General features: G+C 40.1%; 2 protein-coding genes and 1 long non-coding RNA gene across 11 annotated transcripts in view; 1 reads left to right on the forward strand and 2 right to left on the reverse strand.

The window, feature by feature from the left end:
- Positions 1-373: 373 nt before the first annotated feature.
- On the reverse strand, positions 374-1396 carry LOC135494083 (uncharacterized). The gene has a single exon (XM_064781834.1). It carries the CDS (start codon positions 1394-1396, stop codon positions 374-376), a length of 1023 nt encoding a protein of 340 aa, XP_064637904.1.
- A 1243-nt stretch (positions 1397-2639) lies between these two features.
- LOC135493456 (uncharacterized) lies at positions 2640-5375 on the forward strand. Its single transcript, XR_010448245.1, has 3 exons — positions 2640-2765; positions 3066-3255; positions 3534-5375. It is a non-coding gene; the product is annotated as an uncharacterized LOC135493456 (long non-coding RNA).
- Positions 5376-6366: 991 nt separating this feature from the next.
- The window catches only part of LOC135493455 (transmembrane protein 272-like), a 92688-nt gene continuing 85050 nt past the window's right edge, over positions 6367-14004 (reverse strand). For all 9 annotated transcript variants that reach the window (XM_064780812.1, XM_064780811.1, XM_064780815.1 and 6 more), the window contains 3 exons: positions 8757-8922; positions 7690-7749; positions 6367-7105 (listed from right to left, as the gene is read on the reverse strand). In XM_064780812.1, the coding sequence (XP_064636882.1) occupies positions 6663-7105; positions 7690-7749; positions 8757-8922 (669 nt within the window). In that variant the 3' untranslated portion in view covers positions 6367-6662. The remainder of the gene's footprint in view (positions 7106-7689; positions 7750-8756; positions 8923-14004) is intronic.

The raw sequence follows: 14004 nt of genomic DNA on the forward strand, positions 1-14004 counted from the left end.
TAAACCACGGATGTATCCGAGTCTGAATGAACATATCTCCTTGTCGCGTTTCGGATAAATTAATAACAACGAAAAAGAATCCTCGTTGCTGATGAGATATATGCACATTGCATAAATTATAAATGCCCTTTGCCCAGGAGCCTATGATGCTTTGGAGTAAATGACATACCACTACATGTATATATGCTCACAATTAGAGAGAGGGTGTAGCTATGTAATACATTTTTTTGGTGCATGTACGACGTTTTGACTTAGGCAGTGGTGGAATTTGGAGTTCCTGCGTCGAGGTGATGATTTACACCCGTAGACGAGACCGGAAGATTGCGTTCATTCGAAATACCATCTCCAGCTTTCCGTCAACGGAAGACCATTTCTACTGCGACTCAGTTCTTTTTTCGAATACTTCCCCAGCAAATTTCACCTCCGGAACTACTTGCTTGATAGGAATGATTGGATAACCAGCCCGCGGAAAATATTTCCTTCCCCGCTTCGTCCATGTGTGAAACCAATGATGATTTGTGAATGATTTATCTGTAGGTTGATTGCTGAAGTATCTAAGAATAAGATTTTTACACACTTCGTTACCGAGGTCTGGGAGCACCTCTTTTTTCGCACACTTATTTGCAATGTTTTTCATCTGCAGTGTATCAAAAGTTGGTGTGAACATCGCAGGGTGTGCCACAATAACTTTATCATCCTCATTTTCGCAAATGTGTTTGCTCCTTTCCTTTATATATTTGGCGTGCACAGTGGAGATCATTGCTGGGCCGGTCCGAAACAAAGTTATATTGGACTCTTTTTGGGCACTTTCAAGATTCTGAATAACGTAGTCAAAGAACGGGTGGTGGGGCCGACACGCCATGAACGCGTTGCAAGCCAACTGGTTAAACTCGTTCAAAAACTGCGGTCGCAACAACTTGGCGTGCTCATCCGGTTCCTGGCTTAGGACACACGGAAACTTCTCAGTGATCGGATGAAGTGGCCTCAGCGGTTCAACATCCAGGTCCGCATAAATCCCACCGTATTCATACAAGATGAAATATCGTATGACGTCGGCTTTTTGAATCGACTTATCATAGCCATCATACAACTGGAGATAGTTGGGGAACTTTGTCTTGATAAATGTTCTGCAGTCGTCATCGCTCCAGAACCAATACTCCCAACCCGGGTTAATCCGCAGCCACTTTTTCACCCAGTTCTTTGCCATACTCGGAATTGAGGAGTTCTTCCAAGTCTGGTGGATGATTTTTGAGATCCTTGGTATGACCTTCCAGGGTCGTATCCTCTGTTTAGGCAGGTTGTCATTTCCTCGAATGATGCACTGTAGCCTATCAGGGTCTTTAATAGGCGCAGGAGGGCGTCCGAATTTCGTTTGATAGATTTTGCGTACTGACATCACGACATAACCATTCTTGTACGTCAGGAATAGTATAGAAATATACACAATTATCAGAAGGGCAAGTATCTTAAGAATTTGGAATCTTGTTGCCATTACACCGGATTTCAATAGCACTGTCAAAAACAAGCTGAATGCGGTCCGATACGACCGCAATCAATATCTTCCAAGTTCTATGCACAAAATCTGACTTGAATGTTTATCGCCACCTATACTCAAAAATGACCAACAGAAGGATTCCTAGAGTAGTTTTATGTGTGCATGTACATCCAAAACCGATCCGGTATAATGGGCAGAAACGGAGTTGGTCCTTTTCTCACAGCATCCCCCATAGTGAACATATACCCGATGTATCATGTTCCTGAAGTGTATAGTTACGAAAAAAATAAGCATATTATAATTCATTTATGGCAAATCATAAAAGTTTTACATTCCTTCTTTCATAGCACAAGATGTAAGTATTGTACAGGGAATCTAATTAAAGATGTATGGTATTGAAGGAGTCTTACAACATTGTTTTCTTTGTGTCTTTAATAAGCAGGAAGCAGGTGTGCTATTTACAAGCTTATAGTTTCTGCCATTAATCTAAAATGCACGTTCCGTCTAGATATATTCTAGGTTTTCTGCATGTAGCTGCATCTCTTGCTGGTCTTCAAAGAATACCTCAACTTCTGTTCAATCTTAGTTACTGCTGAAATGAATTACAGGTAAATGTACTTTAAATGCCCCCCCCCCCCCCCCCAAGAAGTGCCTATAATCTTGTCTCGGTTTTGAATGTAAAGTTCGTTGATGTGGCATGCTGTCCGAATCGAAATTCATTCTTCAATGCGGCTGGCAAGTTCGCTCCCATCTTAACTCCTAGGTCAATTTATGAGCACGAATTCATCGTTGATTTATCGGGAAATGGAATAAGGCCAACCAGCGGTCCAAGTTCCATCAGAATTTGTTGAGTCAAGTACAATGACGACGTGCTTTAACGATTTAGGTCTCTAAAGAGGTGAAATGCCACTGCATACAGTTATATTATCTCGGGGTCAAAAGACATGTTTGGGGCACGTGACAACAATAGGTCACGTGAACACCAGATGTCATACCAGGAAACGTAGGAACGGAGAATCGGCTACTTGACCTGGCCTACCTAAACTACAATATAACATTCTATATTAAGAATATCGATTCGCAAATTCCCAGTAAAATATCCAACGGGAATATCATTATTGTCTATTGAGCAATACATTTTGCATATAGCCAAGTTATATAGCTAATGTACACATACACAGTAGGAAGCCAGATTTTATTTGTTGATCGACTCACAGAAGGCAAAGCTAAGTTTTATTTGGAAGGGTTCAACAGGGAAGCAACGAATAAGGTAAAGGTAACCGCAATACTATTGTTTGACCAGTTGGATTACGAAATTAAAACAAAAACAAAGCGAGAATATAATCTTGGTGCCGCCGCCAAATGACGCTGTCGAATGACAGTGACCATAATATCTCTAGCTTGATTTGAATATTCGTAATCGGTGAAACTAACGTATCTCCCTGCTTTAACATCTATTATGCGCGCATGTAGAAAGTGATGGGGCGGAGGTGTATTAACCCATGTCAATCGAGTGGAAAAACCGACCATCGATCGAGCCATTGATACAGCATTTACAATATCTTTTCAGCAATGGATGACGGCCGAGTTAGTGAAGCAATATCGAATGCACACGCCCAGGCAATGTTGAATGTTTCGCAATGTTTAACAGATGCTCAAACGGAGGAATTCAAGACTTTGCTGACTACAAAGAGACCGAACTACGTTCGGAGATTAGACGGAAAAAAAACCTTTCTAGAAATCGCGAGTATTCTATTAAGGTAAATATTGAAGTGTGACCATGTATTTAAAGCGCAATGTGAATGCATCTACACTTAATCAACCAAATGTTTACATTATGTTTCCAATGTTTACCAATGCCCAATCAAAGGATGTGTACTGCTCACCTCAGAAGTTACATATATATCTATATTTCGTTCGCTTTTAGGTAACTCTTCCTCAAAAATGAACATATCATCAAGTTTGCCTTCATAAACAACTGCCGGCAAGTTCTGTCCTGACCTCTAAATGATTTCATGGTATCTTTTTCTTATTGCAGTGGGAAAATAATAGAGTACGGTCAATACAGTGAGTTAAGAAATATGTTTGTCCAAATAGGGCGGAAAGACCTGGTTGACAAGCTGACCGCCGCCGAGAAGCAAATCGCCGATATGTAAAAAAACGGATGGTAAGAGAAAGCGCTCGGCGGGTCTTGCGATTGCCGTGCAAAAAATATCTTGTTCTAATAATTGACGACGAGGCCAGGACAATCAATCCAACAAGACATACCTTTTTTCAAAGAAGTAATGACACTTGTGACTATAAATGGAATACATGTATGATAATAAAATAACAACAAGACTAATGGATATGGACGACGAACGGATTTAAACATCTTTATAATGGCAAAAATGAAATACCGTCCATAAGGGAGAGTTATCCATATGTGCAATATTGGTGTAATCCGGATAGGTGTGGCACGGTTGACTAAGGAAAGAAGCAACACTCAACACTGTCTATGAAAATAATGGTCATTTGGTTTATTACAGAAGTATACACATATTAACAGTAGGAAGGTGCACTGTATTTGAATAGGTTAAGTACAAAACGACAACAAGCTTCACCCCTTCCGTTTGTCAAAATTACATTAAGAGGAATGAATATGTCAGACAATACATCTTCCATGTACATGTACATTGAACAGTTATACAAATACCGAATACGAGAATATCGTCATTTCAAAACGTCCGTGACACACAGCACACCTTACCATTTTAGTTGTGTACTATATGTTACACAAGTTAGTAAAACCACCTTCCGTTTGTAACATGAAATAACATAACCCGCTGCTTTCAATATCAACCTCTCCGCCTCGAAATCCCAGGATATGGTTTTCGATCACGAACGTAACACTGCATGATTCGAGCAAATTCACCTTTAGCATTATTTAGTGGAAACGGACTCTAAGACCGGTGTAATGTTTTTGAGTGTTTCCGTTGCTCCCTTACTCATTGTTTGAGAAGGCTAAAAGGTAGATTGACACGTTGCGCTTTGTTTCCACGTTCCGATATGCTTGATGTCTACTTTGGAGAATGGTTTGTGACGTTACCGGCGTTCACATCTCCAGACAATGGTTCCTGATCTTCACAGAAGATGGCATGCAGGTCTCGTCGGGCGCAAGTGAAGACGACAACACAAACAGGTTCTTCCGCAATCATTGGGTAAGGAAATACTCATGATAACTACAGACGACTGATTTACTCAAGACAACAACGAAATCAACGGTCAACCTGAATGGTAACGAAAATGTCAAACATCAGCAGACAAAAGAGAACACATCTGGTACAATATTCTTGAACCGTCTTGCAGTGCATCTTTGTTGCGAAGCCAGAGGTGGTGACCGTCACTTTCATCACACCGGCTTTCGAGATTACGGGACTCCCTCACGGTGTAAAATTCCTCTGTATATTTTTACACACAGAATTTCTCTCTGGAGACAGAATAGGCATCAAATTTTCATTGATGAATAAATGACACAATAACATACATGATTGGCGCAAAAATATCCTTATGTCGTTATTATGGTGGCCGTAAGTAGTATTTTTGCATTGCGTACTGTACATTCGAGCATTGTAGTTCATTGGTGGCGTACGTGTGGAGAAAGAAAAGGTACCCAACGTAGCCAACGGACACCACCTGGGACCTTATATCAAGGCTTATTCTACTCGTCTGGCAAGAAGCGTATGGATTACAACTAAAAGAGTTTCTAAATCGGTACCTTTTTGCAAGCCACATTGACACCGTTTCCTCTGAAGGTCTAGGTTTCCACTGAGTGTGATTGCGAGAACTCACCCGCCACTACTTTCAGATGTTATGCTTCACTACTAGCAGACCAAACCAACAACGCGGTCAAGCGCTGTGCAATTCAAGCAAAATCGCATTATGTGGAAACCTAACCGCTACCTCGTGATGATCGATACCATGCCTTAAAAATATGTAACGGTCGAACAATTTTTCTCATATCAACCGTACCAATTAACAATTTAAGCCTGTACCAATCGACTCGGACAACATGAGATAGACATAAATATAGGTAGATGATAATCCTTACAAGACATTCAACGAACTAAGTATCACATTCTACACTGCAAATTATCAACATCAAGGATAATATCCATATATCAAGCACCGGTCAACGTGTAAGTTCCGTGCAATCCAAGGTTGAACATTAGATTATAGTTTCTTAGTTCTGATCCTAGTTAGATTCTCATACACTGTATAAACAGTGTACACACTCTTTGCCGGAGCGTGTGATATTGGTTCAAGATCTTATATGTCTTAGACTATACGGGCCAAATTCATAAAGGGCGTTTAGCTTAAAACAGCGATTAACTTCTGAATAGACAAATTCAGGTCCTTCATGTAAATCTTCAAAGAATATGAATAGGCCCTGAAACTGATTAGAGAGAAGTTACACGCGTCTAACCCTTAAACGCCCTTTACGAATTCGGCCTATATCTAACAACCTCATTGTTTGCCCGCGTTTTTCTTCACCAGAAACGAGGTTTTGGAGGTGGGATTTTCTGACTTCTGCCCCATCAGTCGTGAATTCTTCCCCTTGTTGTCGCTGTGATGTACTGGTAACTTCCATGGCTTTGATACGATCGTTCATACGAATCGGTCGTGTTGGCTGAAATCTCCTTTCATGAGACTGTGAGTGATTAGTCCCAAGTCACCTTGACTTTTAAAGTAGCTTTCTTCTGAGTGCAAATACATCCTCCTTTAATTCAAGTCAGTTGACAAGAGTGCGAAGATGAGTTGTGGTCAACCAGTTCCGTCTAATATACGTCTACATGAACACATTTGGGATGATTTTTTTACCGCTGAATTCAAACTCGATAAGACTACCGTAATCATTAGTAGGATCACTGCACCATAGAAACACCAAAATATAACAATGTTCATACAAATATTTACAAGATTGATTATAAATGTTTTAGTGAAGGTTACTTAGCAAACATACGAGCGACAAAAGAGAGCCCATAAACATCTGAATTTGAATTTAAAAGAATGTTGCTGCAACGCAAAATGATTCTTATAAACTTTAAAGATAGAAATGTCCCCAAGAAAACGAGGAGTCACAATAGGTCTGCATCAGAGTCCGTGAGATCACACTCCATGTCCCGAATCATGATTTCTCAAACATAACAGTATATCGGTGGCAGAGGGTTAAAATGCAGATGCAGAAGGCAATGAGAACCATAAGGCAATAACAGGCCATTATCTGGCTAAAGGCGAAAAGATACACCGTCTTATCACACCAGTTGCTAGGCTCGTACAGCAACTGTTTATAGTTTGGCTCCCACACCGAAATCACCCAATAATTTCCAAAAACGAACCAAATGAACAAAAACAGACTCAGCACAACATCGGTGAATGTTGATGACTTAGATGTCAGACCACTGGCGCCATCTTCTTCTGTGTCGTAGATCTCGTCCAACCTCTCGTAGCGGCGAGATTTCACCTGTTTCCAAAGTAATGAAAGGAGTTTCAAGAGTCCAAAGCACCCTCCTACAAGGAGATAGATTGGGATTTTCGGTTCCCGTGGGCACTCGTGAAGATACTTCACACCTGCAACACAGAGAATGAACAGTCTAAACAGATCAATCAGTACGTCGAATTATAACTATTGTACTTTGTTGTACTTTCTCAATACTCAATAGGCTAATACATCTTTAATGGCCTCACTCTACCTTGATTTCAACGATGACAGATGCTCACAAGGAAGAAATGTCCAGTCATCGGATCGTAAAGTAATGAATGGTGTATGTTCCGCCAACTCAGAATCACGAGATTAAAGAAACAAGTGAAGTGGTTTCTACCGAAGACCCCACCACTCAGATGATGAGTTTAGTCCATTTTAATTTTTACTCTTCTCCTACTCATTCAGTTCAGTGTTTTCACCGCAATACAAATATTTCACAGGATTTTTTCTAATGGGCAGAAAATAAGATTACATATAATACTCCCACATCTTTTTTGCCAAATATATAAGGCAAAGGTCACCTTATGGCTCGTTGTTGTGATGGGAGCATACCAGATCATCATATTGACTGTGCATGGTGATAACGATTCCACGGTGTTTGATTGTAACCTTCGTGCGTAATACCCTGTGGATCATATGCACATGTCTGCTCCGAATGGAGACAACTTACCAACTGATATCATTGCTACCGGCAGTGCCATGAATATACCTAAGAGCACCGTTATTAAAACTGAAATTAGAAGAAAAAAAGTTATATCATCAATATTATCGTGGAAGCGGACTTTTTAACCATTTATGAAGTTGGCACAGCCATTTTTTAACAACGCCAAATCTGATATTGTGCGAATCTCAGACAAGGTAACTCGACATTTCTGCACTTCTTTCACCTTTCTTTATATGAGCTAGCATTAGCAACCTGTATTAATTCTGATTCAAGCATCCGATGCCTCCATTTCAATATTGTGTGCAGTATTATGTAAAACATGTCAGCCGTTAACGTAAGGTCGCATCATCAAAATACTGAGGATATTAATCCCCATTTAATGATAATCCCTCCCAATCAAAAAAAGATCACGCCCGCTTACTACGTCAAACCGCACTTTCTCTCTGTTGACAATCAAATGATAACCTGCGACGCTGACAAAGTGACTCCACTAATGGATAACCGCAAAACAATACATAATCAGGTCGATATTAATAGTCTAGGCTGTGGACAGCAATTTCATGATCATCCTCCCGCAGCAGGCTATTGTATCGTTCCAAAAAAATGTTCAGGTTGCATTTTTTCACAGCCAAGATGAAAGAACTTCAAACAAAACAAGGTTTCAAATATGTCCTCTGTAAAAAAATCTTTGAAGATTTACAGAGACTCTGACCGTGTGAAATTTCTTAGAGTGTGTGCAGACTAATAGCTCATGAGAGATGGTAGTGAGGAAAGCTCACTAATGTTATTTATTGGCGTCCATGGCAACCTATGTTAAGGCATTAGCCTATTAGACTCGAGGAAATTAACTTTGATAATGGCTGCTCTTCTTAGCAACTACATGCTACTCAATCCACGCGAAAGAATATTGCCATGTAAAATTGTTTGTCCAGCAAATGCTTTGTGGAGACCAGGAACAATCCAATAATATTTTTGATATTTGTTTTTCGTGAATCATAAAAATTAAGTGAAAATGTATAGGTTTTCATACCATAATAATTTCTTACTCCAACTAATGTCGTCCATCAACTTACGCGTGTTTCCTATAATCTCAAAGGCCTTCCATATAAAATCACACGTGCCGTCCGCCTCAACGTTGGCCTCTTGGATCTGTAGGATGATCGACCCATATGATGGATTGTCCAAGCTGAAGTCCCCCGACAACTCACTCGCGCAGAGGCTTTTTTCGTCATCCTGGGGCTGTAAGATACAAATAAACGAAAAATAAGAGTTCTGTCGCAGACAGTGTGGCATTGATACATCACCGGATCTTTTACAGTCACATTAAACAAAACCCATTCCTTCTCTTTGAGAGCTGAAAGGGTTGCCTAGACCCTAACAATTTGGTCGATTTGATTCTGATAGGATATTTCTTTCCCAATTCGATGCAGTGATGCTGGATGATGCGGCAGCTGGTCTCGGTGAAGACTTAATGCAAGTTGCCAGTGACTGAATACAATGGCGAAGGGTACCATGACCGTCGATAGCTTAGCGATTAAAGCGCATGATAGAATCATTTGTATCCTGGACATACTAGGACATCTCAAACTTCTACACTGAGATGGAACTGCGGACGCATACACACGTGCTTTTTCATTTTGCCTTCCTCAATTTGCGGCGAGCGTAACCTGTCTTTTCAATTTCTTCGTCACAAATTTCCTGTCAAATCTCTTGATAGTGAAATCAACTATTCCTGACAGTGGAATATCTTCTTTTGTCGAAGAACCCTTTGTAACCTTATACGTAGTCAAGCCACACTTGAGCTGAATCAACCTCACGACCAGCGTTCAGTTCATAACAGTTTCCATCCAGTGAGCCGCGGCAAGTAATTACAGAAAGGAAATTACAAAGTCTCTTTCCGTTGACACTATTTTATTGCACTATATTATTGTCTGTTATCGGCGCAGGTGAGTTGCCCGAAAATGAAATTAATTGTGTAACTGGCTTGCGAGAGATGTTTGTATGAATCATGCTATACTGTAGATGGTGATAAAAAATAATATTCCGTTTTCGTCTCAATAATCTGTTGTTAGACATTAAGGATACACCTAACTTGGTGAAGCAAAATGATGACGCCATAACGATGACAGGGGCAAGAGATGACGATTTGTTCCTTACCCCATCAGCTGAAATAAGTGTATTTTGGGCATTTCACAGCGAAATCACGGCGAAACTGCTATGCTTTTGTTCCTGTGAAATCTCATTCAGATAACGAGAAGAGCTATCCAAATTTCGAAACAAGGCGACTTACAAAATGATTGTCGGAGCAGCAGTATTGTGCACATCCTACCTTTTTTGACCTATTTACATGAGTTTTCCTGTCATGAGTTTTATATCTCTCCTCTCGTGCTTTGTACGTATAATATTGTTTCTCACTAAAAGCCGAACGTAATAATTCCGTGGTCATTGTTGACCAAAGCTTAGAAAAAATAGAAATATGCCTATCTAGGGCCTTCAAGGTTTTTATGTAGTTATCTTTATTAATGATATATAATGCAAGTTGACTTATGATGCCTACTCATCACGTATTCCTGATATAGACCCTTATTTCAACATGATTACGGGAGCATAATGATAAAACTACATAACTTGTCAGATAACAGGTAACAAATTGCAATAATGTCGCGCTGACAGCATATTTGACCAACTTGGTCCCCCACATGTTGAACAGCCTGGGTTTTTTTTCCAAACTGCGACGTCATGTATAAAAACAGATGGGGTTCCATATAATTCCATATAATTTTCAATTCGCTATTTTGTTCGGCTGAACTATTGTTACATCTGTTATTGAACCACACAGACAGAACCACAGGTAGAACTAATTGTGACTTTTTTTGCACTGATTGCTTTAAGCGGCTTTCGGATCTGCACTTTTCGTTAGATGATAAGAATGTACCCACAAAATTTGAATACTAGGAACGGGTCCTGGGCCAAGTTTCATACTTCAAAAGACACTTTTCAGGGGTTAGCTAGAGCCCGGGTGAAGGCACCGATTAAATTTCTGAGCCAACTGCCGTAGACCAGATGCCATTTACTTAACAATACCCTCACGAGGTATATGAAAATAATATACGATAAGAAACATGCTACGATGCGTCATATCAATATTGTCTGATCAGTGTTTGCGGGACACTTGTTGAGCTGGGGACCATCATATGATGATCAAATTTTCTCATTAAGAAGGATTCTTTTTATGGTAATATTAACATTACGACATCAACATGATAAACAATCACCTTATAGGGTATCCATCCCTTACACGGATCATATAGTTAAGACATGAATACCAAGGATGATATCATAAAACGTATTGTCATTTTTAAAGTGTATCATTTACATTGTTAGACTCTGTATATAACCATTTTCCAAGCCCTTCTCAGCTATATAGTGAATGTCAACAAACTCCCTGTAGGTTGATATCCAAAAACGATTTCCATTATAAACCTGGAAGATAATCTGACGGTAATTGGATAGCTGAAAGGGATGACAATGATTTTGAAAACTAATAATGTTTATCAAATAGTTTCTAACAATAGGAATACTCATTAAGAAATAATCGACCTGTTTTTCCTTCGATAACTGGAGGCGACCTCCTTTTTTTCTATTCATCTGGGTACCTAATAGTCAAATTGTTAGAATATCCTGGAAGGTGCATCTCCGTCCTGATAACCTAAACATTACGAAATGAAACAACTCGCACTGGATGATATGCGCAGAGCAAGCGTTCTGCTACAAGTAAACATAGTCCAAAGATATCAGAGCTGACCCTTTCACTGACCAACTTGATAACAATAACGTATACAGTACATTTCTTTCATACAACATACTACGCTGCCATGACCGGAAACAGGATTGATTAAATGAGATGATGGCTGAAGTTTCGCCTTCGGCCTCAAACACTGCGACATGAAGCCATGGTAACTCGGCTACGTTTTAAGAAGATGATTAAATCAAAAGATAATTCAATTTCAATACATTTGCCTTCGGTGAGGCGGAGAACAAGTAAAATGCCTCGCTCTTCAGGGTCGTTTGATCACCGACAGCCAATATAAGGGCGCCCATTGCTTGTACCTACACATCAAAAATGACCCCTATCTCGGGAATTGCCATTTTAACGTTGACCCTTTATTTTAGTACTGTCTGCTGGAAGCACCAGCATGATACACGGCCTGTCCGTCTTCGTGTCAGAACTGCTCCAGTTTCTGGTTGACGGGTTTACTTCGTTACCAAATGATTATTATCCTCTCACTATATTTCCTTCCATCACAAGACATTATGGGGACGTTACTGTTGTCATGGTTTCCAGATTCATCATGTTGGACCTGCCATCTTGGTAAATGATAGCTCTTGAGTAAAATCAACCAAAGCCCGAGACTGCCAGGTGGAACGGATGATGTCTATGTCAAGATATTGGTAAATCAAATACTGACACTATTTGCATTATTGCACTATTGACATTTCCTGTTTAGAGAGAGCTGTGTTGCTGATGCGATTGTACTGCCTATGAATTGAAACCGTCCACTAATACACGAAAAAAGAAAATACTCCCGAGTTTAAAACATTGACGATCGAATTACGGCGAACCCTGTCGCTTTGTCAAAAAAAGCCCAACCTGTTTCATGAGAATGGACACGGCGGCTTCATTCGTCAGTCTGACTCCACCCTTGTGTCCACCCCCATTGCTGATTGAGATGCGAACCTAGAAAATTCCAGGCAAAATAATTTTTGAAAGGCCATGGTGCCTGGGTTTAAATCGCTACTGTTGTAATATATTTCGTTACCATTACGCCCCTGGTATGTTAACATTTCGTTACTTCGATAAAACATGGCAACTGTATTGATTGATTTCTTTAAAATTGAAAGACTACAGAACAAAAGCAAAAATAATTGATGGGAAAATTATAGCTGTAGGTGTTTTATTTCTATGCTTCCAGATAAATTTTTCGTTCATGACGAATTTGAAGGACATAAAATGTCTTGGAGATAACATTTAATTTAGAACTTAATTAAGCCACACATTTCTAACAATTAAAATATTATTCATTTTCGTGTGCATCCAAATGTACATTCGATACAAGATTCTTAGTTAAGATCCCCACCTAAAATTTCAAAGCCTAGTTTCAATGTCTTAGCTCAGATGGCAGCACCTGACAGTGACGGACTTGTAAAGATGTGACAAATGTCATACGGATTTATATTCCGTGGCCCCATGTTGTATATCTGCTGGGGAGGGCCATGTTCTTCAGAAATTCCTTTTGCCAATGAGACTATACCGGCCTGGCCCTTCCCACCACAACTGTTAGAGCGTAGCACGACACGGCTGAAAAGGGACAGATTTTGTTGAAGTAGAAAAGGGGCTATAGAGCGATCATCAAGCAGCACTGCTCTCATGACGGCAAGGCATCTCAAAGCCGGATATCAAGGTATCGCCATACCAAAGAGAAGCATTGGCATGATATATCCACTTACAGAAAGAAGTCGAATGCCGTGTTACACCGTTACAAACATACAGTGCCTTTGACCAATCCTACCCAAGCCCTACGATCGGTGCCTTTCGTCATAGCGGCGCAAAAAAAATGTGTTTAAAATAAAACGACAAGATGTGTAATACCAGAGTATGCCGAGGAAATGATGTCAATGCCATTTTTCAGAAACGGTGAAAGGAGATATTATAATATTGTGGTATTTTTGGATACCGGGTTTAAAAGTGTCTGCCAATCCTGCGAACTCGGGCAACACATCGGTCATCATAATGTAAAGGTATGTCACTGAAATAATCATGGGGATGGATTCTCGTGTCATTTCATCTGATTTATTACCCTCCGCCGCCACCTTTACCATCGTCCTTCCCCCAACCCATGTAATAAGGCGATGTTAAATGGGTCTTCCACCGATACCATTTGCTAACGGTTACGTATTATCTTCTGTCGTTAAGTAAAATACTAGTAATAGGACTATTTCTAAACGGGTTGATAATTAATGTACACCTACATGTTACAGCTGCATTTCTTGGGGCAATCGAATTACTGGACAAAGTCGTACATCAGTCCTAATTAATTACGGTGGATCAATCGACCTAGGTCGCTCCTGGAAGATCATAGCCTTATGGGCAATTACCTTTGATCTCCACAGATGTACCACTCTAAAGATTGGCCCCTAAGGCAGGCAGAGGAATATCTTTGGAAAGCCGCCATATTGTATATAGGACCGCAGAGAACATACTAAAAGTCTCACGAAATTGCACAAGGTTTGGTAACCAGTTAGCGCCTTCTTTGTCCTCGC

The sequence above is a fragment of the Lineus longissimus genome, chromosome 9 (assembly GCF_910592395.1).
Source record: "Lineus longissimus chromosome 9, tnLinLong1.2, whole genome shotgun sequence".
NCBI classification, from domain to species: domain Eukaryota; kingdom Metazoa; phylum Nemertea; class Pilidiophora; order Heteronemertea; family Lineidae; genus Lineus; species Lineus longissimus.